This window comes from Piliocolobus tephrosceles, chromosome 13 (genome assembly GCF_002776525.5).
Source record: "Piliocolobus tephrosceles isolate RC106 chromosome 13, ASM277652v3, whole genome shotgun sequence".
Taxonomy (NCBI): domain Eukaryota; kingdom Metazoa; phylum Chordata; class Mammalia; order Primates; family Cercopithecidae; genus Piliocolobus; species Piliocolobus tephrosceles.
Window position 1 is genome coordinate 57,373,636 of NC_045446.1, and position 18,545 is coordinate 57,392,180.

Here is an 18,545-nt window from a genome sequence, read left to right on the forward strand (position 1 = left end):
TTTCTTGGGGTTGCCATAATGAAGTATCACAAACTGGATGGCTGAAAATAACAGAATTTTATCGTCTCACAGTTCTGGAGGCTAGAAGTCTGAAGTCAAGGTGCCAGTGGGCCCATACTTTCTCTGAAGGCTCTGTGGGAGAATTCTTCCCTGCCTCTTCCTACCTCTTAGTGGTTGCCAGCAATCCTTCGCTTATAGCTGCATCACTACAATTCCTGCCTCCATTGTCACATGGCAGTCTCCTGTATGTCCCTCTATGTCTTTATATGACCTTCTTATAAGGACACTAGTCATGGGATTTGGTGCCTACCCTGATCCAGCATAAGCTCATCTTAACATGTTATCTGCAAAGACCTTATTTCCAAATAAGGTGACATTCTGATGTTCTGGGTAGACATAAATTTTGGGAGGACACTATTCAAACCAGTACCCCATAGTCACCAATATCCAGCACATTGATAAGCCCAATGTCAGTTCGTAATCCTCATTTTGTTTACATCTTACTTGTCACATCTGGGCATTCCCTCTTTCTGGAAACAATTTCTTTCTTGCCTTCTAGGATACCACACCCTCTTGGTTTTCTTACTATTTCAATGACCTGCTCCTTCTCAGTCTATCAGTTTCTCTTCTTTTCTCTACCTTTAAATAGAATGTCCCAGTTCTTAGTCCTGGGACCTCTTCTCTTTACCATTTATATCTCATCCATTTTTACAGCCTGATCTTTCTCTGGAACTCTAGATTCCTGCATCTAACTGCTATTTTATGTTTTCCTATGGATATCCAATAGTTGCTTCAAACTTATTAGGTCCAACTCCTGATCATCCCACATAGATGCTCTACCTGCAGTCTTCCTGAGCTCACTTAATGGCAGCTCTGTCTTTCCATGGTCAACCTTGGAATCATCCTTTACTTCTCTCTCTCATACACTACAGAAAACCCTACTGGGTCTCCCTTCAAAATATACCCAGAATGTAACCATTTCTCACCATGTTCCCTGCTTCTACACTGTCCAAGTCTCTGTTATTGCCATCTGGATTACAGCAGTAGACTCCTAATGGGTATTCTCATGTCCAACCTTGTCATTATCTAGTCTATTCTCAACACAGCAGCAGAGAGATCAGTGATAACTTTGGATCATGTCACATCTCTCTTAAAAATTGCCATCTTGGCAAATGAGTCAAAGTACTTTTGAAGCTCTACTGGGTTCAGGTAACCTGAGCTCTACCCACTGTTACCTTTCTGATCTCATCCCTACTTCTTTCTCTTTTTTCTCTCCTGCATCCCCCACATTGCTCTCCTCACTATTCCTCTTGTGAACTTCCTTAAGACCTTTGTATTGGCAGTTCCCTTAGCCTATATTTCTGCATGGCCACAGGGCTTGCTCCCTCATCTCCTTCAAGTGTTTGCTCAAATATTCCAATTGTTTGTGAGCCCTACCATTACCTCCATTAAAATTAACCCCCTGTAAAAAGTAAATAATCTATATCACACTTCTAATCCCCATTACATGCTCTATTGAATTAAATTAATTAATTAATTAATTTTTTGAGATAGAGTCTCACTCTTGTTGCCCAGGCTGGAGTGCAGTGGCATGATCTCGGCTCACTGCAACCTCTGCCTCCCAGGTTCAAGCAATTCTCCTGCCTCAGCCTTTTGAGTAGCTGGGATTACAGGCACCCACCACCATGTCTGGCTAATTTTTGTACTTTTCGTAGAGAAGGTGTTTTGCCATGTTTGTCAGTCTGGTCTCAAACTCCTGACCTCAGGTTATCTACCCACCACAGCCTCCCAAAGCGCTGGGATTACAGGTATGAGCCACTGCACCCGGCCCTATTTTATTTTTCATAGTATTTACCTTCAGTATAACATAATATGGCTGTGTCTCCCACTAGGCAAGTTTCACTAGAGCAAAGATTTTTGACAATTTTTTCCCTAAAAATGTATCTTCAGTACCTATAGTAGGTATTCAATCAATATTTGTTGAACAAATAAATAAATGCTTGAAACTTTCCATTTCCTTCTGCAAAGTGATTGTTTCAAAGGAAACTTCCTTGACTCTTACTTGGACAGAATTCTTACAATACAGCAAATGATGCCATGCAATGAGGCACCTTGAAAGATTGCTGGGATAGGCTGACAGCATGGCAGCCAACATAGTGACTCCAGGCTTGCAGGAATTCTGTGCTTTCTGGAGGAAATGGTCATGGGTTTCCCACCCTGCCTTTTAAACTAAGGTAAGTCTCTTATAAAGACCTTTGTGAGAACCGTTTGAGGCTTCATGCCACTGCAAATCCATCTGAGATGATGACTGGGACCTTCATTGCCATTGTCTTAATTCTCATGGGTGTTGCCTTGCTCTCTGGCATTCAGAGCTAGCTCTCAGTTACTTTGGTTTATTAATAGAACCACTATGCCTGCAGATTTGAAAAAAAAAAATGACATGTAGAATTTGTCTAAGAAATCAATAAGTAAAACTTGTAAAAATCATTTTACAAGTTGTAAGATAGAAGAAATTGAAATTCTATCCAACAAGAACTTATTCAATGCTGACTTTGTGCCAGGCATTTTGCCAGGTGCTTGTTATACAATGATGAATAACACTTAGGCCCATTCTCAAGGAGCAGTGGGAGGTGCTGAGGATGACACACACACAGATAACATCAAGTAGCACAAAATGCTATGTCAGGGGCAGGCATAAGGTGCTAGGAGAAGATAGCACAGACGAGAAATATTTAGCTCATACCACAGGATCTTCAGAATGTTTCCTGAAGAAGCTGACAACTGATTAGATGCTAAAAAGACAGGCTGGATCTAGCCAGGAAAAGAGGGGTTGAAAGGACAGCACAAGAAAAAGTTAAAGCAGAAGCAAAGGCATGGGGGTGAATAGAAAGCATTGTGTGAACCACCAGCAATTAGGTGTGGCCTCAACATAAAGTATAAGGAGGAGATGGAGGCAGGGTCTCAGAGAACCTTAAATGCCAAGGTAGGGAACTCAATCTTGATCTTGTTCAGAATGAAGGGCAGTTATTGAAGGATTTTTAAGTGGGAGAGTTACATGCTCAAATTTGTACTTTAGTACTTGAAGGAGTGTAGAGGTTGGATTGAAGAGCAAACAGGAGAGTCAGAAAAACAGAATTGAGTGATAGTATGGGATCAGCTGAAGCACCCCTCTTGCCTTGACAGATCCCACTGAGCCTGACCCTGTAGAATTACTGGTGAGTGAAGATGGGCAGGAGGTCGTTGGCTTCAGCACTTGAGAACTCTAGGTGGCAGGTTCCAAAACAGGACCAGGGTGTTTAAATTTAGCATTTCCTGAATAGGGACCAATGGAGCTCTGAAAAAATAAGTCAAAAATATAAATACCAAAGAGATAATGAATGAAGAGTCATATATCTATCACCCACTCTCAATTGACCCTAAACTTTAGTGATCAATAAAATTGACATTAGATCTGTTCCCCTGTGACCTTGATTTCAGGATATCACCATTACGACTTATGGAAGGAGGCCATTTTCTGGCTGAAAAGCAAGATCCCAAGGTCCTCTAGCTCTCATTCACCTGACATGAGGAAGACACTGGAGGGAGGTATAACCAGCCTGCTGCGTGTGCAGGTACCTTGCCTCTCTCCTCTGGGTGCCTCCACCCACTGTGAGGAGCTGTGTGCAGACTGCACCTTGTCTTAATCCTCCCTTAGGTACTTACACACTGACCAGCCCCCTCCTGCCTCCTGACTATTGCATACTAGAAACTTCTCCATGATCAGAGAGCAAAAGCTCAATTGCCACGTGTAGTAAAGGTCTGCAGTAAGCCCAAATCAACTAAAAGTCAGTTCAGTGGGCACTGACAGACCCTATGCCCCAGACCTAAAGGAGTCCACATCAGGAGAGAAGACAGACGTATCTAACTAACTACAAAATAAAAACGAGAGGTGATAAGTGGTCAATGTACAATCAAATACAATATAAATACAATCAAACTATTAAGGGAGTACTTCATTCCAAATGGGGCATTGTTCACTAGAGACTTCATGCAGGAGGTGGCACCTAAAATGAACCCTGAGGATTATGTAGGACTTACAGACAGTGGGTGACTTCCTTCTTGGGCATCTGCTGGGATCAGCCCCATCTGACCGGATGGTGATACTTGCTTTAGCAGACATGACCCAGGGAAAGGTCATTTTTGCTCAGAATTTACACAGGCCACGAAGAGCAGCTGTAGAATGCACAGCCTATTGTGGTACCATGAGGGACTGAATACCAACCCCATGCAGTCCTCAAGCAGGGGCCTTCATCCCTTTCCCAGGACCTTCATGCTCTCCTTTCTTTTTCCAGTTGTGATTTACAGATGTGTTTTTCTCTATTTGGGAAAAAGTCTCAGAATTAGCTTAAATGGGCCAGGGACAGTGGCTCATGTCTGTAATCACAGAACTTTGGGAGGCCAAGGTGGGTGGATCGCTTGAGCCCAGGAGTACAGGACTAGCCTGGGCAACATGGTAAAATCCCATCTCTACAAAAAAAAAAAAAAAAAAAAAATACAAAAATACAAAAATTAACCAGGCATGGTGACGGGTGCCTGTAGTCCCAGCTACTCAGGAGGCTGAGGTAGGAGAATCACTTGAACCCAGGAGGTGGAGGCTGCAGTGAGCCTAGATGGCACCACTGCACTCCAGCCTGGGTGACAGAGCAAGAATCTGTCTCAAAAAAAAAAAAAAAAAAAAAATTAACTTAAACATTGGGATGTTGTATGGAATATACACATCTAATAGGTTGAAAAGAACTTGATTTTGAAAAGTCAGTTAAATATGTGCTAATTTTAGAAAATGTATTGTCTTACAGCTTGCTTTTTTTTTCTCAGTGAGAGAAAGAGACAGAAACAAAGGCCCTTAAATGTTTTTGTTTGAAAAGAGGATATAAGATAAGAAACTTTCTTTTACCCTTAAAGGTTTAGAGGCTTTTATTGGTATGTTATTAATAATATTAACATTTTTGGCACTATTCCAACTATCAGCTTTTCATTTCAAAGATACTCACAATGTCAAAACAAATAAAACCTATTAGCCGAATTCATTGTCTCTCATCTGTGTATCTGCTGTTCTCTGTATACTGTGGCTGATAGTAGGCCACGGCATGTATCTCTCAACCATACTGTTAGCACTGGGCCTTTGTGTGACTTAGAAACAGAAGCCTCCTCCATGCAAATTCACCACTTGGTGAGTGGAGAGAAAGCTGATTTCAAGCTGACTTTAGCTTCACACATCTCCTCAGCCTGGCACCCTAGTGAAGAAATCACCTGCAAGACAGTGTGCTGGGGCCCTCGGGAAACAGCTCTTTGGGTAGGTATCAGGGGCTTTAGGTTATTAAAGGTAACGGCCAGGTCCTATCTCAGAATGACAGGCTGTGTTATTCTGCATAACCATGTAAAATGTGTTTCCCGTAGGCAGTTTCCTATTCACAGAGACAATTATGATATTAGATGGATGTTTCTTTCCCTGGCTATAGAATTTTCAATTTCAGTTACTTGCAATGTCTGCAATTATATTGCATATAATTCACTCGTGTTATCCCCAGCCCTGAGGAACTCTTCATTAAATGCTACAGTCTGGCATTTGCATGCTTTGGGGGAATGGGGAAAGGGACTGTGTCTGTGCTTGGGATAGGATAGGGGGATAGGGCAGGGAGAAGATGGTGGCTGGGAGAAGCAGCTGAAAGCCTCTAAAGATGGCCGTAGAGAAGCCTGGAGTGCAGCGGGGAGCAGAAATGGTAAGCATCATCTGGAATCATGACAAGCATAAAAGACCATTCCTCAGGCCACCACAGAGACATATTGGTGGAAGAAATCAACTAAGGGCTAGAGCGAAAAGGGTGAGGACTCAGGGTATTTGAGTATTAAAATGAAGGGTGATTCAGGGAGCTGGAGGCTTAGAATCTCATCAAGGGCTGGAAATCAGGTAAGTAGCAAGGAAAGGAAAGAAAAAGGACTGGGGAGCAGCAATGTCAGAAAAGGGGCAACTTACCTGGACCTAGGGATTGGTATCCTGCCCTGTGGGGAAGCTAAGCCCTTTTGGCCAGCTGGGAGCCTCTGGCCTGTCAAAGCAGAGGAGACCGCAGAGGGTGCCTGCTGAAGGAGACTGGGCTTAAGGCCTCTTCCCTGGTGCTCCTGAGGAGGGAGAGTGAGATCTGAACGTAGGGGCCATGCCCTCTGCGCCCTGGCCTGTCTCCCTTTCGACCTCCTCTCCTACAACTCTACCTCTCGTTGCTCATGGTCCTGGCCACGCCCGCCTCCTCTCTACTTCTGGACAGGCCTCCCTGGTCCTTGCTCCAGAGCTGTGTGCTGGCCATCTGCTCCGTGATGGAAACGCACTTCTCAGGCCTTTGCTTGGCTGTCTGCTTCTGGTCAGTCAGGGAAAGTGTCATTTTCTCAGGGCCTTCCCCAGCTACCCAGGACAAAGGAGTGCCCCATCACTGCTGTCACATCTTGCTGTTGTATTTGCATCCTCCAGCTTGTGATGACCTATTTTCTGTTCAACTGGATTCAGTTTGCCTGTCTCCCTCCATCAGAATGCAACCTCCACTGCCTTGCTCAACACCTTATTCCCAGTGTTGGGAATAGCATGCAGCATATGGCGGGGTGCAACAAACACTGGCTGAATGAATGTGTGCATGCTAGAGACCAGGACAACTGAAGATAGTCATGGGAACTGATGATAGATAAGCCAATGGCTGGCTCTTAGGGGTTAGGGAAACACTTTGGAGTATCTTCCCAGCTTGTACTCACAGTACCCACTCCTCCCCATAGTGGGCACACCACCATGCCTGGCTAATTTTTGTTATTTTTTTGTAGAGATGGAGGTCTTAGTATGTTTCCCAGGCTGGTCTAGAACTCCTGAGCTCAAACAATCCATCCACCTTAGCCTCCCAAAGTGCTGGGATTACAGGTATGAGCCACTGTGCCTGGCCTCATTTTATTCTTTAAAGGAGTTTCAGGGCTGGGCATGGTGGCTCACACCTGTAATCCCAGCACTTTGGGAGGCTGAGGCAGGGGGATCACCTCAGGTTGGGGGTTCAAGACCAGCCTGGCCAACATGAAGAAACCCTGTCTCTAATGCAAATACAAAATTAGTCAGGCATAGTGGCACATGCCTGTAATCCCAGCTACTTGGGAGGCTGAGGCAGGAGAATCACTTGAACCTGGGAGGCGGAGGTTGCAGTGAGCTGAGATCATACCATTGCACTTCAGCCTGGGCAACAAAAGCGAAACTTCATCTCATAAAAAGGAGTTTGAGTTAGGTTTTCTGTTCCTAGAAACCTAAAGCATTCTACTTGACTCAGGTTGTGATAACTGTCCCATTCAAAGCTCTCTGGGCAACTGGCTCCATTGCTATCTTGTATGGAATTTATGCTCTGCTCTAGGGACTAGTCTCTCTGAAAGGACTATGGGTAAGGCAACAACAAAAACAAAAGCACTCTGGAAGAGAGGGGGACTTTCAGAGCTGTCCTAATGGATAGACCAGGAGCAACATGTCAAAGCCCCAGTGAGATCATTTTGGCTGTGTAGAAGCAAAACTTTGTCAAAAATTAGAACTTCTTTAGAATAGCCTCTCAAGACATCACACAAGAAGATGGGAGAAGATTGCCTTTGAAATGGGCCCAACTTACATACTCATACCTCTGTGGAAAGAAGCAGTGGATAGAGTCAGAGAGCAGCTTTTCTGAGTGAGTAGAACTGCAGGGAACAGAATCAGGAGTGAGAAGGCCTCTGGGAGCCAGGACATTCTTATCTAATACTTGAGGCCAATGTGGCAACAAGCAGAAGTGCTTATGAGTAGATTTTCTAGATGTTAATTACTTAAGACTATTATGCTTTTGATTTATTTCACATTTGAATTTGATTTCTTATCATTGTTTGTTTCCTCAGTGCGTGTGTGTGTGTTTAAATATAAACCTGTAATGCTGTCAGTTCTGTCTTACTCAGTGACCCTTGATTGCTCATTCACATTTTAAAATTAACAACTGGGTATTTTGTGTATATTTTCTCTGCTTTCATGTGTGCAGACTAATTTTCTAGCTATCTCCTTCTCTAGAGTTGGGATCCAATGAGCAGCAATGTCAGATTTATTGTTGTTGGTTATGAGGTACATGCTAGTCCCTTGCAAGAAACAGTTTCAGGCACAGCTGGATCCAGAGGTTCAGACAGCATCATCAGGACTCATTATCACCTTCTCCACTTCTCAAGTATGCTTTCTTTTGTTTCACTCCATCCTGGAGTGCAGTCTATTATTTTGATGGTGAGATAGCAGCCAGCAACTCCACATTTACATCCTCACAGCTTCAAGTCCAGTGGAAAGGTGTGACTTTTCCTGATAGTTCCAACAAAATTCCTGGGCCTAAATTGGGTCACACACTCACCCTGAACCAATCCCTGAATGTGATGACTGGGCTTAAGCCTGGGGAGATGCAAAGACGCTCCTGGAGCTGAAGATGTGGATACCTCTACCCAAACTACATGGTTAGAGGGGGAAGAGGGGATGAGTCTTCAAAGGAAAATGTGGTTCTTTTATCTGAAGAGGAGAAGAAAAGCTGCATAAGCAAAGTCATACATTTTCACTTCAGGCCTTTTCAAGCTAAGATAATGAGGGAAAATTATGTTCTGCTTTGGAGGAATAAAATCTTTGCAACTATAAAATTTAGTCTTAACAGAATGCAACATTTAAAACACATCTGTGGGAAAACCACACAGAATATAGCATGACTTCTAAAGTAAAAAAGAGTATTCCATTAACTTTCAGAGTTTTAAAAACAAAGGGCTTTCTGTTAATAAATTTTACTGCATATTGTTCAGTGCATGTCCTACTGGGTTTAGAAATTATGGTTATTTTGAAGCATTTGGTTAGGTGGGGAGGAAACATCAGAAGCAAAACAACTGAAAGTACATTAGCAAAAAACCTACATCCCAAATCATTTGGGAATGTGAAGTCATAAAGGATGATGAATCTTTATGCCAGCAGGATGGAAACAAAATAATTTTCTTTAAAATTCTAAGGCATTGTTCCAGTTTTAATTGTTAAGTGAGCTGAATAATAACAGCTGAGAAGGAAAAGTCTTTTAAAACTAGCATTACTGTGTGATCCCTACACTGACCAAGCCAGAAACTGGTTGTTCTCTGATTGGCATAGCTGTGTCTTCAAAGCTGCTTGACCAGCACAGAAGTGAGATTGAGAGGTTTGCTGACATGTATCAGCATGTGTAAAACTTTTTCCAGGGAGAGGGCAAGAGAAGGAAAAGAAAAGTTAAACTGGAACTCCAATAGGTTATGAGATTCATCTTGATGATAAAACAATGAAGAGAGAAAGCCTTTCCTAACAGGTGGAGAGAAGTAAGTCCACATTTGGACCTGAATAAGCTTGGTAGCTATGCCCAACAAGCACTGAGATGGAAGAACACTGTGAGTTTAAATCTGTATTTAGTCAGCTTTTGTTACAATAACAACCCCCAAATCTTAGTTGCTTACAATACATGCTAATTTCTTGCTGACGAGTTTGTGGTTGGCTGCAGCTCTGCCAGACAGGTAGAGATCTACTTCTGCATTGTCTTGTTCCAGGACCAAGCTGAAGAAGCCCCTGTTTTCCAGGGCATGTTATTCCCATGACAGATGCTAAAAGTTCAAGGGGGTGAGTAGAAACATGTGGAATTGGCATGTTGTCATCCATTCATATTCTGTTTTTTTTTTTGTTTTTTTGTTTTTTTTTGAGACGGAGTCTCGCTCTGTCGCCTGGACTGGAGTGCAGTGGCCGGATCTCAGCTCACTGCAAGCTCCGCCTCCCGGGTTTACGCCATTCTCCTGCCTCAGCCTCCCGAGTAGCTGGGACTACAGGCGCCCACCACCTCGCCCGGCTAGTTTTTGTATTTTTAGTAGAGACGGGGTTTCACCGTGTTAGCCAGGATGGTCTTGATCTCCTGACCTCGTGATCCGCCCGTCTCGGCCTCCCAAAGTGCTGGGATTACAGGCTTGAGCCACCGCGCCCGGCCATATTCTGTTGATCAAAGCAAATCACAGGCCCGAGTCCTAAGTCACTGGAGGAGTCAAGACCCTGACAAGAGTGTGGCGGGGCATATAACAATGAAGAAATAATACCATCTACCTTAATCTGACAGCTCGGCCAGTTATTTGTCTCATGATGTTGGATACATTAGTTAAGCCTCAGTTTCTTTTATCTGGGGAGACAAAACTGTTTACTTCACAGGGTGACAGCTAAACTAGGGATGCCTGTACAGCGCTGAGCACAGTGGCCTGGATAGAGTAGAAAATCTAACATTGGATTGTTATTCACTGGAGGGATCATATTACAGGCAAAGCACGCCTACTTGGGAGGAGTGGCATCCTGACTGGCATCAGGGAGAAGGCAGACAGGAGTTGAGAACTTAGCTGGGCACAGGGGAGGGTATGGTAGTTGGGCAGGCAGGAGAAGGTTTAAGGTGGAGGGAAGAGCAGGGGCCCACCAGACCCAGTGCTCACAAACACTGGGGAATGGATGAATAAATGGGTACATGAGGAGAAACAGTTCAGGCCCTCTCTCAAACAGCTCCAGGAGAACAGCTGGTCTGAGGATGACTGTGGCTTTATTTTCTAGGACAGCCTGGTCACCTTGCTTCCTCTGGGTGAAGCAGACTTTGCCCCTTGAGATCAAACCTGGCAGGCTGTGCTTTCCACACCCCCAGTCCAGTTGCCTCTCTTGTCTCTACTGTCATCATATCCTGCCCTGTACTTCCCCTTCTCCAAACCAGTTCTCCCTTCCACTGTCTCCAGCCCTCCTCTGGTGCTCCATGCCTACCTCCCCTACATCCTTAATCCTTTATGTAAGCTTTCTATCCACTTTCTCACTTCAGCTGAATCCTGCTTCTCCTTTGAAGTCACAACACTTTCTTTGTAGCACTCTCAAGAGGCCTTTTAGTCCCTCACGTTCCATGCATCTATGTATCTCAGGGTGGCCTGGCGAGGTTGTCGCTTTTGCTCCTTGTTTTTTTTTTTGTTTTGTTTTGTTTTTTTTTTGAGATGGAGTCTCACTCTGTTGTCCAGGCTGGCTCACTGCAACTGTTGCCTCCTGGGTTCAAGTGATTCTTGTGCCTCAGCCTCCCTAGTAGCTGGGATTATAGGCACCCACCACCACGCCCAGCTAATTTTTGTACTTTTAGTAGAGATAGGGTTTTGCCATGTTGTCTAGGCCGGTCTCGAACTCCTGATTTCAAGTGACCCTCCCACCTCAGCCTCCCAAAGTGCTGGGATTACAGGTGTGAGCCACCATGCCTGGGCTCTTTGGCTCCTTGATGCCTTTGCTTCTCCACTTTCTCATAACCCTCTGAGTCTTGGCTTCTCCTCCCTGGTTCCATCAGCAACACCCTTGGCCACCCTCCTTCATCCTGTGAAGACTAAGCCCCTGCTGCTCCCAGTTTTCCTTTCCACCTCAAGCCCTGAATCTGCCCCACCCCAGTCAACCGGGCCTGGCAGCCATCTCATCCTTAGTGCTGACCCATCCACTGTGAAGCCACGACTGAAAAGTGGGGTTCAGGTCTCTGGGGAAGCTGGAGAGTCCCTGCCCCTCCCTCATTGTGCCTGCTAAAGAATTACATTTGAAGACCTATGAAAAGTGAGTTATTTTGAGATAATTCTTTTTGCTCTGTAGAGCAGGGTTTGCCACTTTTTCAAACTATTTCAGTATGTCTGGGAAGCAGAACCACACATCATACAACATGGGACACACAGGGGCCACAGTTGCCATTTTCAGCAGATTGACGTGCATAATCGTAGCGTGAAATTGCAATAAATAAAGCACAGTCATCTTGCTAAAGCGGCACACTCACAGCGGATGCTGTCATCCTTGGAGCAGGAGGTGTGTGCTGCTACCCTGTTCCGCCTTGAGGCGAGCCGCAGCAGGGATTTGGAGCCCTGAATGGAGAAGATCTGCATGAGGTGCCTGTATCCACACTGCTTTTAGCAGGCGCCATCAAAGGCAATGATGTTTTCCCCAAGCCTCAAGCCAGATCCCTGAACCTGAGTATGGCACCCTCTCACTGTAAAGGCTGCATTCAGAATAAATCTCAGATAGAACCAGATGGCTCTGAAGCCCTTCGGAGAGAAGGCCTCCCAATTTCTCTTCAGTTTCACAAAGTCACTAGATTGTCTCGACAATATTTGGGATATTTGTGAAATATCCCGAAGTTCATAGGACCCCAAGCCCAGTGGTAATTCTTTCCTTGCAGACTGTCAAGGCTTTGCTTAAAGCCCCTCCAGAGAGGTAGAGCTCATGCTGTTAAGCAAAACATGAGATGCTGTTGGTGAGGGTGTTTTTCATTCAGCTTAGAGTGTAGACGTTTGAATGTGCCATCTTCTGAAACCATACAATGATTGTCAATGAAGGATCCCTAATTTGTGAGTCTGGAATGAGTTTGCACACTTCATGCTGAGCACATGGGAAGCTGAGCCCACCCTCTTGATCTCATTCAGCCAACACTGCGCACCTAGTTGTGTGCTGGGGCCTACACAATGGTCTCAGGATTCGGAGATGAATGAGATACAGTATCTGTTTTCAAGGAACTCATAGTTTATTCAGGAAAACCAACACAAAATTGCAAAATAACATTATGGGAGCTATCACAAAGATATATATACAGAGAAAACGTTATCTGTATGTTGAGTTCAAAGGAAGTAAATGTTTGTGAGGGAGCTTTGTGTAGCTATTGCAGACAAAGAGAACAGCACATGCAAAAGCAAAGTGGCACCGCAAAGTAGTGCTGCCAGGGTCCTAGAAGTGGTCTGTGTGCTGGGGCTGGGGCATAAAATGTTCAGAGGCAGTGATTGGCTATGCCTCAAGATAGAAAGGGGCCAGGTTGTGAAGGCCTCTGTGTGCCCTCTAAGGAACTTGGGTTCTAACCTACAAAAGGAAGCCAGGGAGAGCCAGAGATAAATACAGAGAATTGGAGTAAGGTACCAAGGTGAGTCGTGAAGGGGGCTGGCAGTTCCCTGAGGTATTCACTATGGCACAGGAAGGTGGCCACATCTGTCCCTGCTCAGAGAATCAGTGATACGAGGGCGAGATTGATCAGACTCTGAATCAGACAGTTCCAGAGCACTGGAAAGCCTTAGTGGTCCATCAGACAGAGTGACCTCACCAGCTCTGCAGACACACACACTTCCATTTGCCAAACTGCAAATACTGAAGCAAAAGGGCACCAGGATGCATGCCTCTGGGCCCTGAAGTGGACAGCCCTGGTGATGCTGGTGTATCCCATGCTTCTCTCCCAAGCTCCCCTCAGGGATTGGGTCCTTACTGCCCAGTGGATCATTCATGATTCAGCAGTGATTGCAGGAGGCCTGCGGAGCTGACCAGGGACCAAAGTGGGCTCACAGACAGATAGGCAGGGCAGGAACAACCTACACACGTTCTTCAGGAGGAGGGGAAGAGAAGCAAGGAGAAATGAGGGTACTAGTCTTCCGCTTCTGGAGAGGGAGCTTGCTGCTGTCACCTCCTGCTTCCCCTTGAGGGAATGAAGGCAGAGGGGCTGGGGGGATGGCCAGGGAGGGTTTTTTCTTTCCTTGCTCTGGGAAGCGCTAGGATCTAGGTTCTTAAAAGACCATCCTCTGGTGCCTGTGGTACCACATGCTAATGTTTGGGATCGGGAAGTTGTTATGTTGTCACTGGCTCCAGAGATCACTGGACAAGAGGACCAGTCCAAGAGTAAGCCCTCCTGAGAGTTCGCAAAGCAGGAGAATCAGTGTTTCTGGCCAAGACTCCATAAACCTCATGAAGCCTGGTTTCTCCTTTAATAATAATGATACTAATAATAGCTAATATCCATTGAGCAAACATTAGGCACTAGGCACTCTTGTAAGTGTTCTGCATTTATTAACTTATTTAATTCTTACAACTCTCAGAGGTGGTTAAAAATTAGTCTTCACTGTACAGTCCTTCCAACGATAACCATGATTATCCTTGAACACAGAGACTTGATATTCCAGCTCCATGATTTCAGCAGTTGGGAGCTTCTCATTTCCCTTGCAGCCCTTGGCTTGGCGATAGGCACAACTATAAGGTCAAGTGGGTATTTTCCAGGCAAGTCTGGCACGTGGACTTGATGCTGTGCCTGGGGCTGGTTCCCAGCTTGGGGCTCCCACATAGAGGCTGCTTATGCCAGGGCAAAAGCCAGTCTTGTGACCAGTCCTATGCCAGCTACAAGAACTGGGCTTTTTAGTAACTTCAGCACAGGAACCACGTGCTGTGGGCCGTAGGGTAGGATGGTCTGAGCCCAGACACCAGCCAGAGGACTAGTACAGCCATCTGGAAGAGTCAGCTCACAAAGAGGAGACTTCCCCAGGGCCCCACTGTATAGACAGTGCCTCTGGGATTCCAGTATTAGGCATAGTCTGAAGAGGATTCAGCCCAAGACTCCTGTCTTTTAGAAAAAGTGCCTCCCTGGCTGAAGGAGGCCAGGAAGCAGTTGCATCCCTATGGGCCATCTTCGCAGATGCTGCTTTGTGTGGTGTAGGAAAAAACAAAAGTGACTTAGGTCAGAAACTTGAGGCATGACTATGTCCCACTGTCAGCCAGTAAAAGCCCATCAGAAAGAGAGAAAAGGCTGGTTGGAAGTGTAGGAGGAGAGCAGGCATATTCAGGGGGCCAGCAGTGCAGCAAGGTTTTTGGAGAAGCACCAGGCTGGAGCCATGAGAGGGCAGGGTCAGAGAGGAGGGGTGCAGAGGGGGACTGCAGTCAGAGGCTCCCAGGGGACCATCCCCAAGGGAATTCAAGGTCAGAGAGAGCAGAGAGTGCCCGTGGAGTCCACGGCTGGACAGCGAAGCCCAGGGGCAGCCCCAGCCCATGCCACATGTGCTTTCAGAGGCCCTAGTTCCCGCTGAAGCACATTTTTGGACATTTGATTTCTCCCTTCTGCTTCTCTCCTTTTCTTTTGCATACATGTATGTTAAATAATATCAATTATCAAAGTTTACCTAGCATCCATTAAGTTCCAGATGCTGTGTTAAATATGTTACATTCATTTTTTCACTTAAGTCTCACACAGCTCCCTGAGGTAGGATCTATTGTTGTGTTGCTAAAGAGTAGAATAACCTGAGGTTTAGAGGAATTTAGAAACTTGCTCAAGGACATACAGCTCAAAAATGGCAAAGCCAGAATATGAAGCCAGCTCCAGCACTCATGCTTTTAAATACCACACTGTCTCCTCCTGGGTTCCCAAAGTGAAAAGACCCCATCCCGGCTTTCATAAGCGGATGACGGCCCAGGGCCCTAGCAGAATCCCAGCAGGGGAAGACTCTCCTGGAAGCTCCTTGGCAAAACAAGTCACCTTCTAGTCTGTCCCCAGCCACTGACCTCTAAGTCCCAGTGCTAATCCTGCTTTGGAAAATCACAAACTCCATGGGAGATCAAAGGCAAAGTCCCAGCTCCCCCCTATCAATCCATTCCTGATTGGCCCTTTATGTGGTGCAGGCCCCCAGGGAGGCAGCAACCACAAGCCAGGAGATACTCTTGGCTCTGCTTTCATAGAGAAAACCTCCATTGGCTATGGAAATTGGACAATTTTTCACTTAAAACCATCTGAAAACAAAATTCAGTGCCTTCAAAATTATATATTCACAGAACATTTCCAGACTCTGGAATAGGATTAGATGGTAATGATTTAATTGATGGTTAAGTGTGTAGATAAAATGAATATGCTGAATTCTTTCCGTAATTATCTCTCCAAGGAGCCCCAGCAGCTGTAATTACTGTCTGAGGCCAAAATTACAAACCAGCTGTAGTTTTAAGCAAAATACATTGCAGCCTCCACTGGATCGCTGAGGAAAAGTTGGTCCCTACCAGCACAGAGGCCCACTAGGACTCGTCAAAAAGGGAGCACAGCCCTTGAAGAAGGTTATTCCCAAACCTCAGGGAATGTGTTCTTGCAGCATTGTTCTACATCCTGGTGCTTCACTGTCACTGCACGCTGCTCTCTCGTTGCAGCTGGAAACCCCTCTTCCTCCCCCAGGAAGATAAGTTCATACTGATCTCTCATCCTGAGGACCACAGAGCAGACTGAGCAAAAAGAGGCACTATTAAATCTCAGCCCAGGGAGGATGAGGGAGCCCTCGTAGGCCTGCAGGTAGACTGGGGTCTCACTACAACTCAGAGTCTGTACCCTTTTGGTAGCCAATAGGCCAAATTAGGTTCTAAATCTACTTTTGGCTATAGTAAACTGGAATGGCTGATTCCACTGATCAAATGAATCCAATCATGACCAAATTCTCTGTAGAAGCTAAGCTCCTCCCTGAATAGTTATGCAAAATCCATGCATTCATTCAACAACCATCACAGAATTATAGAGTACCTCCTATGTGCCAGGTACTATGTGAAGGATTGGGTATACAATGACAAATAGAGCAGATATGGCTCCTGCACTATTGGACTGTGGCTCTTGAATTATCCTTCACTTGACTTGGAACCTGCCAACAGTCCTGTCTGGGACACTAGGATATGCACCTGGAGATGAGGTGGTTGGGTAGAAGAGAGTTTCAGGATGCTGCAGGTGAAGAACGGAGCACATGAGCTGCTGATTTCAGCTGAGCTGGCTGGAGACACTGGCCTTGGCTCCCAGGAACCTTGTCTGCTCTGCAGCCTCTTTCATGCATTCAGCACTTCCTGAGGTGCCTACTGTGTGCACCGACTGTGGCCTCTGTGGTTCACTCCTTTACCCCCTAAAACACGGACATCATGCCCTATCCTTGTTGTGTGGAGCTCTTGCTAGGTATTACTAAGACAGAACACAGTACCAGGTAACACCATAACTGTTATTAAACAATCTCTATTATTTTCTTATGTCTATTTCCTCAGCCAGATTGTAAATTCTGTGGGGGATGGGACCAGCATTTCCCCATTATACCTCCAGTGCCGGGTAGGGTGCTTTGCACTTGCTCAGAAATATTCGGTTTAAAATAAATTCTCCAACTCCACTTCCAAAGGCGAAGCCAGTGGATTCCTTTTCAGGTGAAGGTGTTAGGCAGTGGGGACTGCAGAACAACGAGCAAATCGAGACTTCCACAAGGGCACACCAGAATCCACTCATTCCCATTCAAAAAGTCCTCTCATTCTCATTCCTTCTTTCATTCTCATTCATTCATTCATTCATTCATTCATTCATTCATTCATTCTCTCTCTCTCTCCTTTTCTCTCTCTCTCTCTCTCATTTTCCTCCTGGAAGACAGGTGCCATGTATTTTTATCACTGAATCCTCAGTGTCTGGACATCGCGTGGTACAGAGGGCCCCTAAATAAGTGTTTATCGAATCGAGGTATCAATGAACCCATCAGAGTCCTGAAGAGTTACCTGCAGTGATGCTAATGGCCAGGGGAGGGCAGCAAAGGGCAGCAGAGCTGATGGCTGAGGCCCTAGGAAAGCGCTACTGCTCTTTGGGAGACAGATACTTGGCATTGAGTCAAGGAACCCATTACCCATGTGAGTATCTGGAGACACTGAGAGCCCCAGGACTGGAGACAATGGCTGACAGGAATTCAGCCAGTGTCAGAAGCCCAGTGTCATACAGGAGGGGGACTAATTTGAGTGGGGAGCTGCTGAAGTGGGTGCCCAGGGCTGGGGGTGAAGGTGTGTGGAGAGAGGAGCTGAAATCCCAATTCCCAGAGAAATAGTCTACAGTCACAGTGTTGGCAGCACGAGTCCTCTGCTGAGCTCTCTAGGACTCCAAACATGCCTGAAGCGTTTTGACTCTCTGGTTCTTGAAAGGACAGGTGTTCCAAAAGTCGGGTCTCACATCATCCTCCACCCTGGTTTGCACTGCAGAAGAGTGGGAAGAGAGAGCCAAGAGCAGACCACAGCCGTGTGTGTGTGGAGACGTGTTCTCCAGCCCCTCCTCAAGTCCCACCACAGGGGTGGGAAATGGCAGCGTTGGGTCTGTAGAGGAAAAACTCCTCCCCTCAGCCATTTTCACTGGAGAGTAGAGTGTTGATGGCATGTGCAGAGACATGGCAGGAAGCGGTGGGTTTGCTGGGACCATCTCTTACCTGGAGAGTTTCTCAGTGGGCGCTTTGCTGGTCTGGCAAGCTTTGAGATTCAGATTTGGTTTGCTGCCCTGTGGTATATGTGCTGGCTTGAGCTTTTTGGAATAGGCTACAGAATGGTTTGCTTCCAGGAAGGTGGATAATGGAGTGCAGAGTTGTCATGAGAAGAAATCGGGTGCCTGTGGAGGAGAGTCATAACTGGAAGGTTGGCTGGGTATTGCCAGGGGAGAAGGGGATGGTGTTTTTCTTGGTGTCCCAGAAGAAGGGATCCATCTTCAGGGCTGAACCTGTTTGGCCCATACAGTCCCATTCCTTTTGCCAGTGACTGCTTCAAACATTGGTGTACTTCTGGCCATGATGTGTAAGAAGCCAGTTTGCTGGGCACTTGAATAATTTTTTCCCTGCTCTTAACGAGAGCTACAAGAAGTACATTTTCCTGTGGATACTTTCATGTCTGGATGCAATGCCTAGATGTGCATCCATCTTGCGAC

General features: G+C 45.8%; 1 protein-coding gene across 1 annotated transcript in view; it reads right to left on the reverse strand.

Annotated features, from left to right (window-relative positions):
• Positions 1-14,177: 14,177 nt before the first annotated feature.
• The window catches only part of SYT9 (synaptotagmin 9), a 215,756-nt gene continuing 211,388 nt past the window's right edge, over positions 14,178-18,545 (reverse strand). The window contains exons 8-11 of the mRNA XM_031933823.1: positions 18,058-18,149; positions 17,491-17,658; positions 15,930-16,059; positions 14,178-14,390 (exon numbers count right to left, since the gene is read on the reverse strand). Coding sequence (XP_031789683.1) covers positions 14,178-14,390; positions 15,930-16,059; positions 17,491-17,658; positions 18,058-18,149 — 603 coding nt within the window. The remainder of the gene's footprint in view (positions 14,391-15,929; positions 16,060-17,490; positions 17,659-18,057; positions 18,150-18,545) is intronic.